Here is a 22,333-nt window from a genome sequence, read left to right on the forward strand (position 1 = left end):
CCCGAAAAGCTTCACTTAAAAAAGCTTCACCTACAAAGCTTCACCTACAAAAACCTTCACCTAGAAAGCTTCATCTACAAAGCTTCACCATCAAAGCTTCACCTAGAAAGCTTCATCTACAAAGCTTCACCATCAAAGCTTCACCTAGAAAGCTTCATTTACAAAACTTCATCTACAAAGCTTCACCATCAAAGCTTCACCTAGAAAGCTTCAACACCAAAGCTTCACCTACAAAGCTTCAACACAAAACCTTGCTCCAAATAAACAAATTTTGTTCACAAAACCCAAGATGCCCTTGAACTTGTACAAAAACACTTGGGTAAACATAAACATTTTTTGTTTTACACCCACAAGGGCCCAAAATTTTCCTTCTTATTTATTCACTTATATATGTTCCCAAACATATTATAATAGATCCAACAACAAGCCAAAGTCCCAAGTTTCATAATGGACAAAAGTACAAGCAATTCATCAATAATGAAGGTGCTACAAAAATTGGAATCTGCCCCAAAATAGAAATCCAACCCAAGAGACTTTTTCTCTCTCTCCCTCTTCCGCCTCCTTTCATCTATCAAATTTCTGCAACCTCTGCTCTTCTCCAATGGAGCTGAATTTTGGACACCCTATAGTTCTTGAGCATATGAACAACTTTCAAGAAGGAACCATTTCTGTTTGAGCGACGGAAATTAAAGTGTTGAAGCTCCAAACATGACAGTCGGATTCTTGCAGATTTCGAAGCTTCTGTGATGTTTCGAAGATCTGGAAATATTTAACCATTAGTTCATTCTGAATTTTTGATATGTTATGAAAGAGACGATGAGGAACAACTTCAATGAAGAAAGCATGCCGATCTGAACAATAGAAAATGGAGTTTCGAAGCTCACAACAAATCTGACGGGTTGACAGAAAAATAATAACCAGTCATTCATCATACCTGGATTTCTGGAGTTATACTGCTCCGAGGGATCTCAAATTTGGATATGTTGTAGTTCACGAGCTGAGGAACAACTTCAATGAAGAAAGCATACCGATCTGAACAAGAGAAAATGGAGTTTCGAAGCTCACAACAAATCTGACGGGTTGACAGAAAAATAATAACCAGTCATTCATCATACCTGGATTTCTGGAGTTATACTGCTCCGAGGGATCTCAAATTTGGATATGTTGTAGTTCACAAGCTGAGGAACAACTTCGATGAAGAAAGTATGTTGATCTGAACAAGAGAAAATGGAGTTTCGAAGCTCACAACAAGTCTGACGGATTAACAGAACATTGATGAACAGTTACTCATCATACTTGAATTTCTGAAGTTGTACTACTCAGATGGATATCAAATTTGGATATGTTGTAGTTCACAAGATAAGGAAAAACTTTCATGAAGACGACTTTGCAATCTGAGCTATAGAGAAAGGTGTTATCTTGCATCCACTCAGGCTGATTAGTGGAAACGAAAAGCAATTCCACCAAAGAAAAGATGAAAAAGAGAGAAAAGCTACTAATTGCACTTGATCTTGTCTAGTCAATAGCATGCAGCATCAAACACACAAAAGTTGGAAATATTTTTAGATAAAGCATATACGAATGTGTGACATCGAAACAAGGATTCGTTACTTTGACAAATTAGTAACACGCGAGACACCTCATTCGGCAACTCTCTTCGCCTGAAGACTTGGGGGACTCCCACCATATGCTACTGCACCTTGATACTCGGCAGTCTCACAACCACTCAGTGACTTGGATTTTTCAAGTCTCCAACCGAGAAGTTTTCCTCACTCGGGAAATTAAGGGAACACTACCTCAAACTACATGTTTCACTCACAAAGCTTCAACAATACAGGTTTCAACAAAAGCAAAAATTCAAAGAACTTTATGAAGAAGGCTTTGGTGTATTTAACACAATATGTTGAAATGAAGCAAAGCTTATTTATTAATATTTTCGATAAGCCACAAATATGTACATATACATGAGTCAAAATAAACAAACAAAAGGGAGCCTTCACAAAGGTTGCTTAGGGGAAGTCTCAGCAGTCGGTAGAGCCCCAGAAAGAGAAAGCACCGGAGGGTGGTTATCCGGAGCCTCAGTACTTGACAAAACCCCAGAAGGAGGAGGCATTGGAGGTTCATCATTTGAAGCTTCATTACCAGGTACAACCCTAGAGGACGAAGGCAATAAATGCCTTTGGAACAAACCCACAAACCGCTGATGATCAAGTAAAACCTTACCATCAGATTCCTTCATCTGGTCAAGCTTCCTCTTCATGTTTGTAGCATAGTCATGGGCGAGCCGGTGCAACTGCTTATTCTCATGCTTGAGCCCTCTAATCTCCTGTTTGAGACTCATCACTTCAGCAGCCAATGATTCAACTTGGCGGGTTCTAGCAAATAGGCGTTGGGCCATATTAGACACAGAACCTGCACACTGAACACTAAGAGCCAAAGAGTCCTTAACAGCCAACTCATCAGACCGTTTGGAAAGTAGTCTGTTATCTTTGGGAGTGAGAAGGTTCATGGCCACCACTGCAGCGGTCATATCATTCTTCATCACAGAATCCCCAACGGTAAGAGGACCGGTAGGGGATATGAAGGATGGGCGCCATATGTTGTCTGGAGAAGGCGTGGCTGTCTCTTCTCCAAGGTTCAAGTCAAAACGACGGTCGGAGGGTCCAGACATTTTCAAATGTGTTGAAGAGGGAAGAGGTCAGACAAATCAAGATCTTAGAAGTGCAAGAAATGAGCTTCTACTGGTAGAGATTCAAGTGTGTTGTGGAACTTAATGCCAGCCTCTATAAAAATCTGCACTCGACGGAGCTTCAGAAATCGAAGAGGCGTTTGCTTTCTCAAAAGCTGGGCTGCTCAGAGACCACGAGGGCCGATCTCAGAAATCGAAGAAGCACCTGCTTTTTCAGCCTCGTCAGCACCTGTCACATGCACACTCAGCTTTGCAGAAATTACGGGCAATCTGTCGAAGATTTCTGGTGAAGTAGAAAGCACGTGAATCTTACTGTTCAATCACCGCTCTCCATATGCACCATCAACTCCTCGGGTACCACATATAACTTTGTCAAAGATCTCTGACAAAGTTTAGGCACGAGAATTTCGAAGTTCCAGCTACCCTACTATTACCCATAAGGGTAAAGGAACAGCACCACTGCTTGACAACTGGAAAGTCCCTATGTGTGTCGACCTCCGTGTTTTGCGGCAAGACAGGTTGGCAAGAACGTCCAACCTTTACTCACATTCGAGAAAAGACTCCCAACATAATTACTTTCTAAAAAACCGGAGTAGCACCGCTTTCCGAATCTCGAGAGTCAGATCCTCGACGGGATTGCTTGTTCGAAAACCGAAGAGGCACAACTCTCAGAACTTCGAGAGCCAGATTTCCTTAGATAAAGCTTGTCTGTAATCTTCACACGTAACATCAGCTTTCCAGATACCACATACCACTTTTTCAAAGTGCTCTGACAAAATTAAAACACGTGAAGCTGGCAGCTCCCACTACATTGCTGTGACCAAGAAGGGTAAAGGAATAGCATTACTACTTGTTATTGGGAAATCCCTATATACATTGACCTCCCTCCTCAACGGACAGAAAAACCTGCAAAAATGCTCAACCCTTTCTCGCATTCGAAAAGGCACCCTCAACATAACCTCTCGAAATACTCAGCTTTATTTCCCCCCGATAATGCCTCAGCAAATAAGCCACACCAAGAACAAGAGTATCTCATATCATCAGGGTCGAAAGCAAGAGTATCCCATATCATGCTTTCTCCCTGTCTTTGTCTTTGTCCTTGTCCACACCTGCAGGACAAGGAGAAAGAGAGCAGTCAGTCGGAACCTGAAATCAAACCTCCAATTTGGAACTGACTGCCTGGAGCCTTTGCCTGGTTGCTTACTTAGCATTGCTCTCGAGTACTCATCCTTAACTGCTGTCAAGGTCACGAATTCCACCGGCAAATACCTCATGACAGTTGATCAGATATTGGCTCTTTACACTGAAGCTGCCAAGCGTGGATGAGTCACTATGAAGGAATGTTCTGAAGGACCATTTAAATGCAAAGGTTGCACACCACTTCTGCCATGCAAAAGATTGAAGCAGAAGGTTCAAACGGTGAGCTGAAACAGATCACTACAGCACGACACCTTTCCATACCACATTCATTATTCCGTCAACAGCAAAAGTATCCCATATCATCAAGGTCGAACGTACTCTAGATTTGATGGACTTGTTTTGACCCTCAAATTTTTGAGTCGGCCTTATACTCTGAAGGGCACCAGAAAACCCTCCAGCACAGTTCAAGAATAAGCCTGTGGAAAGTTACTTCTTCAAAAGCAAAAGTATCTCATATCATCTCTTATCCATTTGCTTCTCCTTATCCTGGCAGTTGAATGAGAGACAAGGAGAATGAGAACAATCAACCGGAAGCCGAAGTCAAACCTCTGATCCTGGGTTGCTTACTTGGAAGTTTGACTGCTTACCTTGTCTGTCACCTCTTTCGGCAGATCTCCTAGCTCGGCGACTTGGGGGACTCCTACTATAGGGTTTGTATCACACTTGACTAAGCCCGAAACTACAACTAAGCTTTAAGTGAAATTGATACATTACCTTGTGCGTCAACATCAGCTAAGTACACCATTCCCGGATGGAGGAAAGGTACTTCCAGAGAAGGGCAGATGAAGATCAGACCACACTTCGGTACTTAGAAGTTTCGTGATTACTCAAGGGATTGGATCTTGCAAGTCCCCAACCGAGGAGTTTCCCTCACTCGGGAACTTAGGGGAGCACTGTTTGTACCATACTTGACCAATCCCGAAACTACCGAGCACCGGCCAACGCTATACTGTCAAGGACCCAGAAGAGTTCCCCTCCGACCAGGAGGCCAATCACTACTCGACACGTGTCAAGATTAGAAGCCAATCAGAGCGCAGCACGTGTCGACATCAAGAACCAATCATAACATGACACATGTCAATGTGACAAAGCTACAAGTTTTTCTATAAATAGGGGTCATTCCCCCACAATATGGCCTAATGCCATTTTGTGTTAAATCATTCACAAGAACTCACTAAATTGAGAGCTTGATCCTTTGTACTTGTGTAAGCCCTTCACTACTAATAAGAACTTCTCTACTCCGTGGACGTAGCCAATCTGGGTGAACCACGTACATCCTGTGTTTGCTTCTCTGTCTCTATTCATTTACGTACTTATCCTCACTAGTGACTGAAGCAACCAAGCAACCAAGCGAAGGTCACAAAACCTGACACTTTCTGTTGTACCAAAGTCCTCGCTGATTTTGTGCATCAACACAAAGCATAGTACTATTTAATGAAATTTTCAAATGACAAGGATAACCCACATTTTACAAAATTACAACCTTAACCCTGTATTATTGTCTTTGACAATTATTATATCACAATAAATACTATATCATTTTTAATCATTTAACATATTCACAGCAACTTCAAGTTTGAGCCGCTGCTTTCTCTCTCAAAGAAAAGCCCAAAGAGAAAACCTTCCTCAGCCGTCGGCCCTAGCCTTTGGCTTTAGGGTTTGTGGTAGCCTCAAAACTCTCTTGCTTCCTTTTACTTTCCTTTCTTCTCATCATTTCCTTTTCTTTAACTATGCTTTTATCTTAGCTTTGTCTCATCTATCTGAGCTTTGGTCTTAGTTTTGTACCCTGTCCTCAATCATCTGTCGCTCACCACGATCCTTCTCATCCCTCCCCATCACACCTTTTTCTCCTACCTCCCTCATGCTGCCCTTCATATTTTCCAACTCAGAACCATGATTTAGATCTCAAAGTGTTGGGCTCTATCTTGACACAAGACTCAACCCACACAGCCCATTGTCGATCTAGCTTACCGAAAAAATTGGGCGAAGTGTGGAACGATTCACGTCGGAACAAGGGTGTTTTACACACCCCATTCGCCCTCCCCCTCATCCTGTTACGTTTGGTGACTTTTCTTACAAGTGTGGCTATGAAGGCTTTGATTCTTGGTGGATTGATTCCGTTCAAATCTAGGTTTTGGTTCGGGTGCATTTTTCAGGTTGGTGCGATCTCTTCCTATGCAGAGGTAGCGGCAGTTGCGACGGTTATGATTGGTTTTTGGCTATTGGAGCTTAGGGTTTTATTGTTTATTGTTTCTTTTGTAGCCTACGGGCCTAAATCTATGTGGGTCTCCCTTTATGGCTGGGGTTGTAGCTCTCTTTGTTTGGTCTTGTCCTTTATCTTATGTTTGCTTTGTTGTGTAAGGCTTTGTGCTATGTTCAGGTTTAGGCCTTTCTAGAACAAATTGTATCTCCCTTTCATTAATGAAGCTTTATTCCGGGCAAAAAAAAAAAAAACATATTCACATCAATTTACAGTAAAATTTATCAAATATTCAACAACTTTATTTTTACAGCTTTTTATTTTCACAACACAGCAGAAACAATTTATTTTTATTTTAAAAAGCACAATAATATCAAACTAATCCTAAGTGGCTTACTTGAACCATTTTAAAAATTAAAAATAAAAACCTGATTTTACATCGGACCGGATGAACGGTCCGCATCGGTCCAAAGACCCGTGTGACCATCCCTGCCTCCATCCCCCGCCCAACTCAAATTGAAACTCAAAGTCTCTTCAAATTCTCCCCGCGCTGGAAAAACCTCATCTCCTCCACGAAGCCACTACACAGGCGCGCGGCTCTTGAAGCAGATACGGCCACGAAGCCACTTCAATTTCTGCGAAGCTTCACTGTAGGTATACGTTTCCGATTTTCCACTCTCACTTTCCCTTTCGAATTTTGTGTAAAACCATGTTTTCGTTAAGTCATTTTTCATGATGCAGCTCGGATTTAATTTACTGTTAAAACATATTTGTGGTGAAATTGAATTACTTGTGGTTCGTATTTTGTGTGGATTTAGGGTTTTTGCCTTGCAATCTTTTGTGTGCGCGCGCGATGGGGACGAAGGAATTGGACATGAAGAAAGCCTTCAAGTTGGCCATACGTTCTCTGCTCACTCCCTGTTCCAAGCAGGTGTCTTTTTCTCTTAACAATTTCTTCTTCTTTACAGTGATTTGTGCTGCGTTGCGTATGCGATTTTCTTTTTAATTCTATTCTTTTGAGTTTATGCATTTCTTCCTCGCGGATTCGTAGTTTGACTGACTTTCTTGTATGATGAATTGAACACATAAGGAATTCTGCCAAGCATTTCCGAATTTTACATTTGCAGAGCAAGAACACCTTCATAAGCTTTTTATCCAGGTGCATATGAATATATATTTATCATTTTACAATGGACCTACACATTTTGTTTCTTTTCTCCACAATTTCTATGTGCAATGATTTGTATGTATTATTCAACTGGAGATTTTTCTCTTTTATTTTATTATTTCGAATTTAAAATAAGAACAATTGCTCGTTCGTTTATTCAGGTCATTGCTTCTTTGCATGGAAATTTAGAGGTACTCCTTTTCTTACCAATTTGCACTACTAACAATGGTTTCGATTTAAAGATATGGTTGAATTGTCTGTATCCTTGGCTCTCAGTCTCATTAGGACTATTAAATTTTTTGGGAAAGTATAGTGTAGGGGAATTATTTCTGTGCACATTGATTTCGTATTTTAGCCGCTAAGCATTTTTTAAAGTAATGATAGTTGATAACGGATTGACATATAATATTTAATCATTCATAACAAATGCAATTTGAATTCCAGCCAGCTTATAGGTTGTTAAGTGAACCAAATTGATTCCATTAGTGAGGATTCATGACCTAGTTGAATGAGAAATAGTATCTGCACTTTCTGGCTCATCTGATCGATGAACAAAGTGTCCACAAGCACCACTTCTATTTTTCACTCAAAACAGCTTATAAACAGAATTTTTTTGGACTCTCTCCCACAACATGAGACATGATATTTATTTATGTATTTATATGTCATAATGTGTAATTTATAATGCTATAAGATGAATTCTGAACTTCTTTTTAATTTTACAGGACGAGTTTCAGTCAGCATGCCTTGAAACACAGGTATACATATTAATATTTGCTGGTGATGTTAGTGCGCAGTTACTCCATTTAACAACTTACAGTATATAGGTTCTTCTGTGCCATTACGATACAAGTTATTTCCTAAATTAGAGAGAGTATGTTGTAAGTGAGGGAGGTCACTTTAATTAGCCCAAGCATATATTCTGGTGTCTAAAGCCTGCTGGTCGTATTAAGAGTTCCAATTGGGTCTTATAGTTTATTTGCGTCTCAATTTATACGTTATTCATGAATTTCTTTTCAGCGTGTCTGTGTTGAAATGATTGCAGCTTTATTGTAGAGGTAATTTAGCAAGAAATGTTCACGCCACTTGATGAGCTATCACCACTATTTAAATGGTTGTTTAGTTGCACCTTTTATTTAGGAAATGGATACATCAGCTTTGACGTGTTTTTATTTATTTATTTTTTTTTTATAAAAAAGTTATGGTTTTAATAACTAGAAAAAGGATGATAACTGGTTTCAGTGCAAGTTATTAAAATTGGGGTCAGTTCTGATATCAGAAGACAGTGCAGATGAAAAATTTAGTAAAAGAGAATTATCAAGGACAGAGAAAATAGAAATACATTTAGTTATCTGTTATTGACATGCATCTGCTGTGCCTTTGACTTAGCAGTTTCAACGAAGGGTTTTATGGCAAGAGGGAAGTAATGGTGGCTTATTGATGATTCCTAAGACCTAATTCATTTATGTTTTATCAAGAGAGTTGCCTATTAACTTGGTTGAAGTTCTAAAGTTATTGTTTTATGCAAGCAACAGGAAGTATTTCTCTAATTGTTACGGATTTTGACATTATTACAATCTTAAAGGAATCACATGTTTAACAGAATCTTTAGATGATTAATGTTGAGTAAAGAACACTAGAATCTGTGGCTATATGATGTCCCTTATGTGTTTGTACATACATTTAGAAGTATTAAGCAAATTAACCATGCACTGATGTTTTTTTACTTAACTATTAGTTCAAGATTCTCTTGTTTTAACTTCTTAGATACAAATTCATCATTGTATTTATTATTTGCACCCAATATATTTTCTTTTTATACGTGGTCTCTTTTTGCTCACAGGTGGGAACTGTTCTGGACACCGTTGAACAACTTGTGGAAGAACAAGCTATGGATCCTTTGTCTTCAGATAAGTAAGTATCTTCTTGATTCTGTAAAAATGTATTTAGATATGGTCTCCTTTGTAACACCTTCTCCTTAGACAAAAATTAAAAAGAACAAGAAACTAAGTTTTGGTTGACTGCTCAATTGCCAAGAACCGTATGTGTACTCTAGTTTTCTTCTATTTCATTTTTAGATTGATAAATCATCCTAGACGTAATGCGATGTATGCCATCATGTTTCAATAGAATGGTTCTAAGTACAAAATATATGTCCCTGCAGAACATATGAATGAGAGGGGAAAGAGACCAATTTATCACCATGTTCTTTCTGTAGAATCATCTTAACTATAGATATTAAATGTTTGATCGTTAGGGTACTGTTCATTTTCTATGTTACTATGACAGACGGGGAGTGTTGTCTATTTTTCTTTTGTTATTTGGGTAGACAGCGAGCATTATCCTTGAGAATATCCATCTTTATCTATATTCTTTATGTTTTGTAATTTCTTACTATTAAGCTAAACTTCATTGTTTAAACGTTTAGTTAATCATGCAGGACTAATCTTATGGATGTTGCTTGTGATCTGTCCACAATAAAGAAGGATGAAATCCAGAACTTGACACAGAGGCTTGGAATGGTAGATATATTCGTAATTAAATCCAATTAAAATTTGCTTGGTAGAGATGAAATCGTCTATTTTATTTTGTTGGAATTTTCCTAAAAAGGACATCTTCATAGGTTTCTTCGTTGTAGAATTCAAGGTTTGTAGGGTCTCTTCTTTCTGGTCCATTGAGATCAGTCGAGATTAAATCCCAGGGGTTGGGATATGCACCGTGTAATAGTTACCAAGAACTTGTATTAGTAAACGATTTTCACCCTTTCACTAGTTCATAAAACTGGTACATAATAGGATATGAAGTTATGAAAGGAGGTCTTGCTAGCAAATAGTGCTCTGGTAAGCGGAAAAACAATATGCATTGGGTATAGAAAGCTCCGGGTGTTCTGAAATTAAAAAAGAAACCAGCCAATACAAGTTTGACCCCCTTTAAAGGTTTCTTGTTTCAGTGTTATTTCTCCAGATGCTACATATTGTTTGCACAAGTCCATGCACACGTATCCGCACATGATTTTTGGTAGTTGGCCCACTTAGGTTAAAGACACCGTTAGGTTGAAACCTGTGTTATATTATATTTTCTGTAACATTTCTGACATTGTTAACTTCTGTGATTAGACGAACCTTAAAAGGGTCTTTGTCAATTAATGCATGGGTTTCAATTGAAGTTCACTGATTCACCAATGTTCCCTTTAACTTGAACAGTATGGTAACTTTTCTTAGTTTCTGCTCTTGTTTAGCAGTCCAGAAACTTTTCGTGGGATTGATGGTCTATAACTTTGTAACATGCAAACAAGATTGTTGCTGTCTCCGTAATGTGGTGGAAATTCTTTGTTGTTTTCTCTGACTCACTCACTCATGCACAACTGCACGCACACGATTTCTTGTTGATGTGAAACCTTCTTCTGGATAATTCCTTCCCTTACAAAAAACACCTTACCTCATTGAATTTATTTTCTCGCAGTTCAAAATGAATGTTTATTTGTAGTTGCAGATTATAGTATATGGTTTTTGCTTGTTTATATTTATTTGTTTGAACTTTCCAAATTTAGGCTAAGGAACAGAACCACCATCTTCGGGATCGTATACAACTTTTAAAGAAAGAACGGGTAGATTTGTCAGGCTTGGAGAATGCTGTTGAGAAGGTACACTTTCACCTCTTCATCTTTTCGTTTTTTTGGCAGCCCCACCCTCAAGGGTCTTGTAGTTTCAACGTTATAAACCCTTATGCAGCTGAGAAGTGGGAGTTTAATGTACGGAAATGTCGGACAGTAGCAGCAATACCCGTAGGTGATGATCCACGACACCCCGTTGGTCGTCTTATGTGCTTTTCAAGTAATCAGAATCATCCTCAGTTGCTAATTGTAATGTAGCTCTCAAGTGCAGGTTTTGTAATTTATCGATATTTTCTTTTTATTTTCTGGAAAATGATTGTTGACAAGCATTCTCACGAGAGTATGATTGACGAATATCTGAAACCCTAACTTATATTCTGTATTTTGTTTCGATTACAAAGTTGGAGGTTTTCGTCTTTAAGGAAAGATGTCAATCATAGGGTTAACTCAGACTCGTATTCATGGACTCATGGTTAGGGCCCTTTGGGGGCATATATATATATATATACCGAGAGAGAGAGTGAGTGAGATTCTCCCTCCTCGGAATCTTCTCCCCTTCTCTTCTCTCACTTTTTTCTTTGTCTTCCTATCTTTATAAAGAAGTTAACATAAGATTTTGACATGGTTTAATTGTGACAATTCAAATAAAAAGGGACTAGAGAGGGGAGTGGGATTTAAAAGGGAATTTTTTTTACTCCCATATATAACACCGTTTACTATTGAACCAGTTAAAGCCAAAAGCAATTGAAATAAACTAATTGCTAATCCGTTCGACCAAAAAAAAAAACTTGTTTTCAATCTCTCAATTTAATTAATGAGGTAAAATAAATTTATAAATAAAATAAAAATTGAACTCAAACATTAGACGTCTAGTGAATCGGTAGTACATTTTTGAAACACATAGGAAGCATTTACATGACGATGACGCCACCAAGATTAAAAGATTTCTTGTGTAGCATGTATAAACCGCTCATTTTTTTTATTTCATACAATGATATTAGCAACACAATGGACCAGTCATAAATGGATATTGAATTCAATATAAAAATTATATTATATCGTATTCTTGTGAATCAAACTTAAAAACCTCCTTTACAAGTGAACTTAACAAAAATCATTAGAAAGCGCTAATTAAATTTAGATATGGAACTTCGGATTTCACAATCTCTTCAGTGGTCTCATTTGCGTCTAACATATGAATTTCGACTCAAAAGCAACACCTTTTTAGGTGTCGTTTGACTATTGGGCTCGAATAAGTTAATACAAGACTTGAACTTTAAGTCGACATAAACTAATTTTCCCCATTTCCCTTTACCCCCCTCATTTCTTTTAGCCTAACTCAACATAGAAATATCCCTTATAATAAATATAAAAGAAAACAAAGCAATGAATTTTTTTCCCTACTTAATTTCATTTATATTCTAATTTTCTAATTTAACACGTGTAATTTGTTATAATTATTAATTTTTTCATTATACTAGCAGGTGCTGTAAGAACATCAGTAGAAAGATGGGGCATGCTAAAAATTAATTTTTTTCTAATTATTATTTTTTTCCTACTTAATTTCATTTCATTTTGTTTTTATTTTTTATTTATTTTTTTTATAATGAAGTGGGATTAGTTTTTTAAAATTCTAAAAAAAAAAATCAATTATGAAAAGGGAGCTTTAATGAAAAGGGATTAAATTAACTTTTATTTAATGAAAAACCACCCTAAACTTTTATTTAATGAAAAGGGCTTAAATTTTAATCATAAGGACACAAAACTTTTATCTTAGGCCCTACAAAACTAAAACACACGGGCTCACCAAAAAGCCCAAACCGCATAACAATTAATATACCAAAATTGCCCCTAACGGAGCCTAACCCAGGCCCGTTAGCCGAAGTTACTAAAATTCATCATCCCTCCCAACGCCATTAATGCTCACCAACCCCTTACACCGTACCAAAAAATCGAAACCTCCATTACTCCAAACGTCAAGATATCAAAGCGTTTTCAAGTTCGATTCAAGTTTTCAAGCAATAATCTACACATCAAATCCGGAATTTCTCAACCCAAAAACTACATTTGAAGACGAAAAACTAAAAACATTCGAACTGTATGTTTGCAGAGTCGAAATCGGACAAACTCAGGTACGAACCTATAATTTCTGATATTCTTGATGATTTCTTACTTTAATTTACTAAATATGTGCATTTGCATGTTTGAGATTCTCAAAAATGAATTATGTTTCCAGTTCACATTTCTGATTTGCATCCAGACGAAAACACACAAAAAATTTGGGAAGTAAAAGCAACAGAGAAGAAACAGAGGTACGTACCACAAAATTTCTGATATTTTTTGTGATTTTACAGTAATATGTAAGTTTGCATGCTTCGAATAGCAATGTTTCTGCAAAATGGTATATTTTTACTTCACTTTGATAACTGCTCGTTTTCTTATAACATTTAAATAGTATTTTCTTGCCCTCATATGTTGTTTTCTTTGCTTAAATAACTTAAATATAACTACATTTGACGACGAAAAACTGAAAACATTTGAACTGTATGTTTGCAGAGTCGAAATCGGACAAACACAGGTACGAACCTATAATTTCTGATATTCTTGATGATTTCTTACTTTAATTTACTAAATATGTGCATTTTCATGTTTGAGATTCTAAAAAATGAATTATGTTTCCAGTTCACAGTTCTGATTTGCATCCAGACGAAAACACACAAAAAATTTGTAGTTCAGTTTGCTAAACAGTTCACTTTCATAAATAGTTGAGTTTGATAAATAGTTGAGTTTGCTAAATAGTTCAGTTTGATAAATAGTTATGTTTGCTTTGTTAAAAAAGTGTGGTTTTCTACTTCAGTTTGATAAATAGTTCAGTTTATTTTGGTAAAATAGTGTGGTTTTGTAGTTCAGTTTGCTAAACAGTTCACTTTGATAAATAGTTGAGTTTGATAAATAGTTGAGTTTGCTAAATAGTTCAGTTTGATAAATAGTTATGTTTGCTTTGTTAAAAAAGTGTGGTTTTCTACTTCAGTTTGATAAATAGTTCAGTTTATTTTGGTAAAATAGTGTGGTTTTGTAGTTCAGTTTGCTAAATAGTTCAGTTTGCTTAATGGTTCAGTTTGATATATAGTTCAGTTTGCTAAATAGTTCAGTTTGATAAATAGTTCAGTTTGCTAAATGGTTCAGTTTGCTAAATGGTTCAGTTTGATAAATAGTTCGGTTTGATTTGGTAAAAAAGTGTGGTTTTCTAGTTCACTTTGATAAATACTTCAGTTTGATAAATAGTTCAGTTTGCTAAATGGTTTAGTTTGATAAATAGTTCAGTTTGCTTTGGTAAAAAAAGTGTGGTTTTCTAGCTCACTTTGTAAATAGTTCAGTTTGTTTTGGTAAAAAAGTGTGGTTTTCTACTTCAGTTTAATAAATACTTCAGTTTGATATATAGTTCAGTTTGCTAAATAGTTCAGTTTGCTTTGGTAAAAAATAGTTGTAATAATTAAACTATGTTTATTCTTACAGATGGACGGAACAAAGAAACTAAGAATAAAGACTTTCGCTGTAAAGAGTCCACGTAAGAATATAAGACCTGCAACTTCTTATGTTCAATATAGATGCAACGTTTTCGGGTTTGCAAATGCAATGCAATTGTACAGACCAATGCTTCAACAACGCCAAGATGTCATCAATCATTTGGCCGAGACACCATTTTGGAGTCTAATCAAGTTCTACATGGATGATGAAATTGTTGCAACGGACAGAAAAAAGAAGTCTGATATGGATCTGATCAAGATCATACAATGCTATGACTCCAAGCAACAACAGTTCAAATTCGGAGATCATGAGCCAAAAGCAATAACAAGTGAAGACGTCGTTGAAATATTTGGATTGAACAACCAAGGGGTTGAACTACCAAACACAGACAAATCCACAAAGAACATGAAGGACAGCTTTGTCAAATCATACTTTGCAAAGCAAAAAATAGTTAAAAAAAAGGACATTGTTGAAGCATACCAAAAATCAGTCCAAGACAAAACTCCTGAAGGGGCAAAAGCTACTGCTTCAATTATATGTGTGCATCTGCTACAATCATTGTTATTTGCAACATCTGGAACTTACATAGCGTGGAGCTTCATAACAATTTGTGGAGCTTTGGACCAAATCAGAAAATACAACTGGGCAAAAGGAGTGAGGGACTACTTGTTCAAGAGGATTAACAAATCAAAGAAAAAGAGGAAAAATGGAGAAGAATCAGCAACAACAAGCGGATGCACTGCCCTTATTTTGGTAAGAAATAAGAACAATATTTAAAAAACATGAATTATTTCTTATAAATTACACAAGAAAGTAATTCAAAGTTCTTATTTCATGCAGTATTGGATTTGTCTTCACACCAATCTGGTGGAGACAATAAGTGGGCGAGAAAACATGATTCCTGCCATTGGAAGATGGGACGTAACGAAAATCCACAAAGCAATCAGAGACATTCGAGTTGAAGAAATTGAGGTAAGGACAAATAATAAAAGTATTTCAATAAACAGTATATTTTTGCACTTTAGAGTTTCATAACATAGTGATCTTTACAGTTTAAAGTTTCAGAAGTGTCATTTATATAAAACAGAAATAGTGTAAAAAAGAAGTGTATTTCAATAAATAGTAACATATATTACTCTATTATGCAAACTAGTGTGATTCTCTTTTAATAATTTGTACATTCAGTAAATAGTTTGCGTTTTTTAAAGTTTAATAAACTAGTGTGATTCTCTTTTAATAATGTGTCACTGTGCAGAGTGGTGGAGGTATTCCTTGTTCTGAAGAACCAACAAACGAGCATTCCAACATCAACCAAGAAGAATGTAATGCCATTCCTTATCCTCAACAAAATAACAAGTCTTCTAAGAGAAAGGTAAAGAAGACAACGGGAAGGAAAAGGAAGAGAACTGAAGTTGGAGCTGAAGAAGATCAAGGCATCACCATCACTGAAGCTCAGTCACAGTTTGATCAACTGTACCAAGAAGAATTCATGAAATTTGATGCAAGTTATCAAAAGGACTTCATCGGGATTGATAACACATTAGGTGTGGAAGATTTTGAAAAGTTTAAAAGATGTGCAAGCATGGATCAAAAGAGGTATCTAGTCCTCAGTCACATGATGATATATGCACTCGACAACCTACACACACATTCAATTGTAATGAATCAAACAACTGGAGCCCTCAACAGAAACATTGAAAACCTTCTGCAAGAACGATTTGAGGACAAGCAGAAGATTAGTTCAATGAACACAGAAATGATACAGTTGCAATTAAAGAACACAGCAGCTTCTATGAAAGTAAATAAACTTCTGGATGAAATTGGAAGTTTGAAGAAGAAGCTACTGGAAAATAAAGCAATAGTACCAGATCTAAATGCTTCAACCAAGGAAGATCCGGAGGAGGATGAACCACCTAAAGAAGATCCAGATAATGATGATCAAGTTGAAGAGCATACACATGATAAGGATACTGCTACTGAGGATCCAGTTCAAGAGAATGCAACTGAAAATGATGTGGCTATGGAGGATCAAGAACATGAAGGAAAAGACACTGCAACTGAAAAAGGAACCTCCGGAGTTCAACCAGATGTTCAAATGCAGACTCCAACTATCAAGGATGCTGAAAAGCAAGGAAAAGAGACTGCCAAAAAGAAGACGAGAACACTAGTAAAAAATATTCGAAGGAGGGATGATCGTAAACCAAATGTTGATCCACATTATGATTATATCCCCATCCAGAGAAAACAAAAGAAGGCAAAATACATATTTGCTGTGAGTGACAGTGAAAGCCCTTCCATTTTTCCGTCAGAAAGCCAACCATTGGAACCAATAATTGAGAAAGGAAAGGAGGAGCCCAAGGTTGAATCACCCTTGAATCCAATTGCTAAAGAAATAGCAAACAAACCTGCAAAAAAGGCTGCAAAGAAACCTGCAAAGCGAAAGCTTGACAAACGGTATCATCTACCTGCATCAACAAGGGCGTACAAGTTACTTGAAGATGAGACAAAAGAAAAATTCAAGGAATATTACAGACAAGAGAAAATGTAAGTTTACATTATTAATCATAACTTAATACATGTGTACACACACACACACATATATACATAGATATATAATACGTTTTATTTTCTGATACAGGGACTACTTCTGGATGCAGCCAAGGCAAGGATCCATGGTGACTGACCTTGTTGTCCTAAAATCAGATCTGACATCATTGTTTGTGGATAGAGCAATCGATGCCAACATAATTGATGCTTCGTTCTACACAATGGCAGAAAACGAATCAAAAATGAGGCAACAAAAAAAATCTGTATCTTCCTTCATTCATATTTGTAAGTGCCAAACAGTTTTGTTTACAAAAAAGTTCAGTTTGCTAAATGGTTCAGTTTGATAAATAGTTCAGTTTGCTAAATAGTTCAGTTTGATAAATAGTTCTGTTTGCTTTGGTAGAAAAGTGTGGTTTTCAACTTTAATGTTGATAAATAGTTCAGTTTGCTAAATGGTTCGGTTTGATAAATAGTTCAGTTTGCTAAAAGTTCAGTTTGCTTTGGTAAAAAAGTGTGGTTTTCTAGTTCAGTTTGATAAATAGTTCAGTTTGTTTTGATAAAAAAGTGCGGTTTTCTACTTCAGTTTAATAAATAGTTCAGTTTGCTAAGTGGTTCAGTTTGTTTTGATAAAAAAGTGCGGTTTTCTACTTCAGTTTAATAAATAGTTCAGTTTGCTAAGTGGTTCAGTTTGATATATAGTTCAGTTTGATAAATAGTTCAGTTTGCTAAATAGTTCAGTTTGCTAAATGGTTCAGTTTGATAAATAGTTCAGTTTGCTTTGGTAAAAAAAGTGTGGTTTTCTAAGTGTGGTTTTCTAGTTCAGTTTGAAACTTTAAATGTGTATTCTTGGTTTAGAATGATATGGAGATTGAAAACAAAATGTGTATTTTTTGCTTCAGTTTAAGAATTAGTGTTGCTCATTAATTAAGATTAATAAATACATGTGTATTCTTGGTTCAGAATGATATGGAGATTGAGAAAAGCAAGAGTGATCAGGAGCATATTGACAAAACATTGCAGACAGTCTTGCAAGATAATGTGGATAAAGTAGGAAAGGTCTTCATATTGATCAAGCATTACTTTCACTTCAGCTTGGTAGTTTGGGACATTAAAAATGGAAAAATGACACACTACAATTCAAAACTACCAAGGGTACATGGGAATACAGACATATACTTTGATCATGCTGTTCAAGTGGTAAGAACAAAACTATAATTCAATTACAAACTATATTCTTATGCTGATAGGAAAAATCAAACTTCATAATACAATTTCTTTTTTTTTTTGTTTTTTTTGTTTTTTATGTTTTTTTTGTTTTTTTTTTGTTTTTTTGGCAGAGAGACAAAATTGAAGGATTTTACAAATATTTCAAAGGAGACAGCAATCTCACAATAGATATTGAAAGATGCTTAACTTGCGCCCAACAAAAGGAGGACTCGTAAGTACAAACAACAAGTTGATCTCTATATTTTTCAATCAAATTTATACATTCAAACACATAAGAAGGACCATGAAAATCATATATACAAACACAAGACTCATACTTGAAAAAATAGTTTGCAGTTTGCAAAATAATGTCATAAGAAGTTTCAGAAATAGTTGATTTTTCACTCTTTACACTATACGAAACAGTATTACAAATCAACAAATATTCCATTTTTTCAGTAATTATATGTCATCTAACTACAAATATATGGAAATGAAGACAAAACAAAATCATTCTAGGAAAATATACTATAAATTTAGACTTTGCAAAACAGTGTCATAATATAGTTTCAGATTTAGTTCCAGTTTGCATAACAGTGTTACGAACAAGAAATAGTTTCATTTTTCACTTTTAATATCTCATCGAATGTTATAAAAATCTCATTATCTGTCATACTTATTTGTTTATCCAAAAAAAAAATGCAGATTGGATTGTGGCATATTTATCCTTCAATTTGCAACCCAAGTGCAAGAGGGCAAACCGATAGAAGCCACCTTTGAGAAGGAAGAAGTATTTGCGAAAAGAGCTCAAATTGCAACTACACTTGTGAATCACAAGAATAGTTATGCAAATGGAATGAAGAAGATACTTGAAGACAGAAGACAACAAAATAAACATGGTCAATATGATGACATTCCTGATGAGGATTTTATTACATTAGCTTGAGTTTTACAAATTACATTTTATATCAATGTACATATACATACAAAACACCGAGCTCAGGTGGGCTTGTATGCTGGTGCCCATCCCATACTTGCGTACGTTTTATAATTTTTTGCCCTAGGGGGCCTAATACCATTACTCATCTAAAGAAACCATATAAAAATGAAAAAGAAGTTTAGTATGAAGCCAATCAACTTCACATACCTGATTCTTTGAGTTATAACTTGTAAGAATGAGAACTATATTAAAAAATTTCACATGCTTACATTTTGACACTTCCTTTTTTGTTAAAGTTCCCTTTTATTATCCAAAAAATATAGTTACCAAATTAGATAAATTTATGCAAAACAAAAATCTAGATAACTTAAACTGTTTCTGAAATATATGTACACACTATATCTTAAAAATGAAAAATAACAGCTTTTTTTTTTTTTTTTCAGTTCCAAATCAGCACCCCATCCTTCACGCATAATTAACGCCCAGTAAAAATCATCATTTCACTCTTGCGCTAACTTCACTTTCTCTCCCTAACACCACTCCCATTTTCACGCACAGATAAGCCACGATGAAGAAACTGCATGCACTATAAAAAAAACCAGAAACTCAGCCCCCAGCTCAAATCATCAATCCTCATTTCCCGATTTCGTACATCATTCAAGTTCTTTTACGGACGAATTCACGCAAATTTCAACTTCGCTGAGCAACTTGGTCGCAGAAATACCCAGAAAATAAACAAAAGGTAACAATCTTACAATTTTTCTCAACATATTTCACAAAATCATACGGTTCATTGTTTATATAACAAACATCTACTGGAATCAAGCATATAGAATAATATGCATCAACTTAAACAAAACCCAGATTATACTATTTGCTTAAATTTATTTTGTTATTTACTATCAGTACGAATCCATCACAGATCTACCCAAGAAAAGACTATTTACTAGCTAATCGTTCAATATATAAACATACATTATGCTATTACACGAACTAGTGTGATTCTCTGTTTGTAATTTTTATATTTGAGTAAAATAGTTCACGATTTTTAAGTTTAATAAACACTGTTTACGAAATAGTTTACAATTTGCTTCATTTGTAAATAGAATTGAAATGTACGGAAATAGTAAAATCTGGGATGCATTCACGAACAAGTAGTATAAACATATATTACGCTATTGCACAAACTAGTGTGATTGTCTGTTAATAATTTTTACATTCAGTAAATAGTTTGTGTTTTTTAAAGTTTAATTGTGTACTCATACTGATTTTTTTTTTTTTTACGATCAAGTTGCATTCTAATAAAAACTATATTGACAGATGGTTTCAGTTAGAATAACTGTACAAATGTCAAACTCAACCAAAGCCAATGTCAAAATGATATCCAAAACAACAAAGAGGACAGAACAAAGGAAAATGCTTGGAAAAATAGAAAACAGATCACGTACGAAGAAGGAGACAATTCATCTACAGATTGACACCACTACTGAAGAAGAAGTTGGAGAACCAATGCAAATTGCAAAGAAAAAGGTGCAAAAAAAACAACCACTACAAAGGTAGAGGAAGAGGGAGACACAACCTAAAGAACAGAACAATTGTGAATCAATGATGCAGAAGAAAAGATGCCAAACACTTCAACCACCAACAACAATCAAGAGAAAGAAAAAGGAAAATGCCAAACCAGTTTCAGAATCAAACAAGCAACAAATTGAAGAAACAGATATTGAAGCTCTAAAAAGCAACAATGCTCTCAACAAGAATGATCTACAAGTCAAAAAGCAAACATTCAGCCAAAAAGCAGCAAAGCCAACGACAAAAAACAGAAAGAAACTCTTGGGTGAAATTCCATCATTCAACCTGGATTTAAAAGATGAGCCTTCTTCACAACCGGATGACCTTCCAGCAACAAATCAAATAGACAGCAGTGTGAATTGGACACAACTTCAAGTGTACAAGATGCTGAAACCAGATGATAGAAGAAGAATAACTCAATTCTGGTCAATAGACAGCAGGTAAGTAATACAAAACAAAACTCTTAACTGAAGTTTTTACACACTCCCATAACTTTATAAGCACTGACGAATTATTGTATAACTAATACTTTTTCACTGTCCTGCAGCGATGAATACTGGACGGCTGAAACTACAGATTTCAACTATTACAGAATAATGGTGTTGAAAGAAGACCTGCACAGTTTGATTGCAAATGGACCTACATCAACTCAGATTGTTGATTCTTTATGCTACATGAAAAGAGAAAAAGAGAACATGACGAAACAAAAGAACTTCTATGTCTCCACAACAATCTTTGTGAGCAAACAAAACAACTAATATTCTGCAAAAAATAATTTACATATACATATAAAAATTAGAACAATTAATCTGTAATTATGATGTTTGATGATTTTCATTTTCAACAGCACAACATCAATGAACAAAGCATTGAAACAACTCTGCAAAACAAGGAAAGGCTCTACAACCAATTGATGGACCAATATGGAATAGTATCAAAGATTTTCTTCCCATTGTTTCATTACAACCATTTCTCCTTGGTAGTTTTGGACACAAAAAATGCAGAAATGATTCACTACAATTCTCTTCGGCAAAGCACAACAGATGAAGATCTGGACTTTGATTGCTACTGGGAAAATGCAGAAATTGTGGTAAGCAAAAACGCACAACCAAAAACTCTGTCATATTTATAGAAAAACAATCATCTTATTATTACATTATAAATTTTTGCAGGGCCACTTTGTTCAATATTGGCTGGATAAAGCAAGAAAATCAACAAGCAATTCAAATGATATGGATTCAACTCAAGCCACAACGAAGAAAATTAATTCCATCAAAAGTGACTTTGAATTCCAAGTCAAAGAAGACAGAACATGTGCACAACAGAAACCAACATCGTACGTTATAAATTTATAAGCATTTTAGTTATATATATGTATAGTTTGTGCTTACTGCAGTTTCAGAAACAATATGAATAATTTGATACAGTTATAGAAATAGTTTGTACCACACATTTCATTAATTTTCCTATTTTAATACTCATAATCATTCCATGAATTTCTTTGTAAATCAGATTAGATTGCGGCTTATACATGATGAGCTTCATTGACCAACTATCAACTAACCGGAAGGTTCAAGGATGTATCAAAGATCATCAAGTAATGAAAGCAAGGAAACATATCCTCGTGGATTTGATGAACCATGATTTCAGCTGGACAAGGGAACAAGAAG

The 22,333-nt window shown here is 35.6% G+C and overlaps 2 protein-coding genes and 1 long non-coding RNA gene across 4 annotated transcripts; 2 read left to right on the plus strand and 1 right to left on the minus strand.

The window, feature by feature from the left end:
- Positions 1-354: 354 nt before the first annotated feature.
- On the minus strand, positions 355-1,340 carry LOC139194434 (uncharacterized). The gene is made up of 3 exons (XR_011579261.1): positions 1,116-1,340; positions 935-1,032; positions 355-759 (listed from the first exon to the last, which is right to left on the minus strand). It is a non-coding gene; the product is annotated as an uncharacterized lncRNA (long non-coding RNA).
- A 5,174-nt stretch (positions 1,341-6,514) lies between these two features.
- On the plus strand, positions 6,515-11,199 carry LOC103418881 (uncharacterized). 2 transcript variants are annotated; one of them, XM_008356990.4, is made up of 9 exons: positions 6,515-6,743; positions 6,908-7,020; positions 7,180-7,248; positions 7,419-7,448; positions 7,983-8,015; positions 9,101-9,171; positions 9,698-9,779; positions 10,808-10,900; positions 10,989-11,199. In XM_008356990.4, exons 2-9 carry the CDS (start codon positions 6,943-6,945, stop codon positions 11,028-11,030), a joined length of 498 nt encoding a protein of 165 aa, XP_008355212.3. In that variant the 5' UTR covers positions 6,515-6,743; positions 6,908-6,942; the 3' UTR covers positions 11,031-11,199. The 2 variants fall into 2 exon arrangements, with proteins under 2 accessions (XP_008355212.3, XP_028955698.2); XM_029099865.2 differs by having other exon boundaries at positions 6,517-6,739.
- A 4,341-nt stretch (positions 11,200-15,540) lies between these two features.
- Positions 15,541-19,192, plus strand: LOC114825421 (uncharacterized). Its single transcript, XM_070819560.1, has 6 exons — positions 15,541-15,552; positions 15,654-16,942; positions 17,037-17,230; positions 17,906-18,142; positions 18,283-18,383; positions 18,857-19,192. Coding segments are annotated over exons 1-4 (1,497 nt in total). The 3' UTR covers positions 17,908-18,142; positions 18,283-18,383; positions 18,857-19,192.
- The last annotated feature ends 3,141 nt before the right edge of the window (positions 19,193-22,333 follow it).

This window comes from Malus domestica, chromosome 03 (genome assembly GCF_042453785.1).
Source record: "Malus domestica chromosome 03, GDT2T_hap1".
Classification (NCBI taxonomy): Eukaryota; Viridiplantae; Streptophyta; class Magnoliopsida; order Rosales; family Rosaceae; genus Malus; species Malus domestica.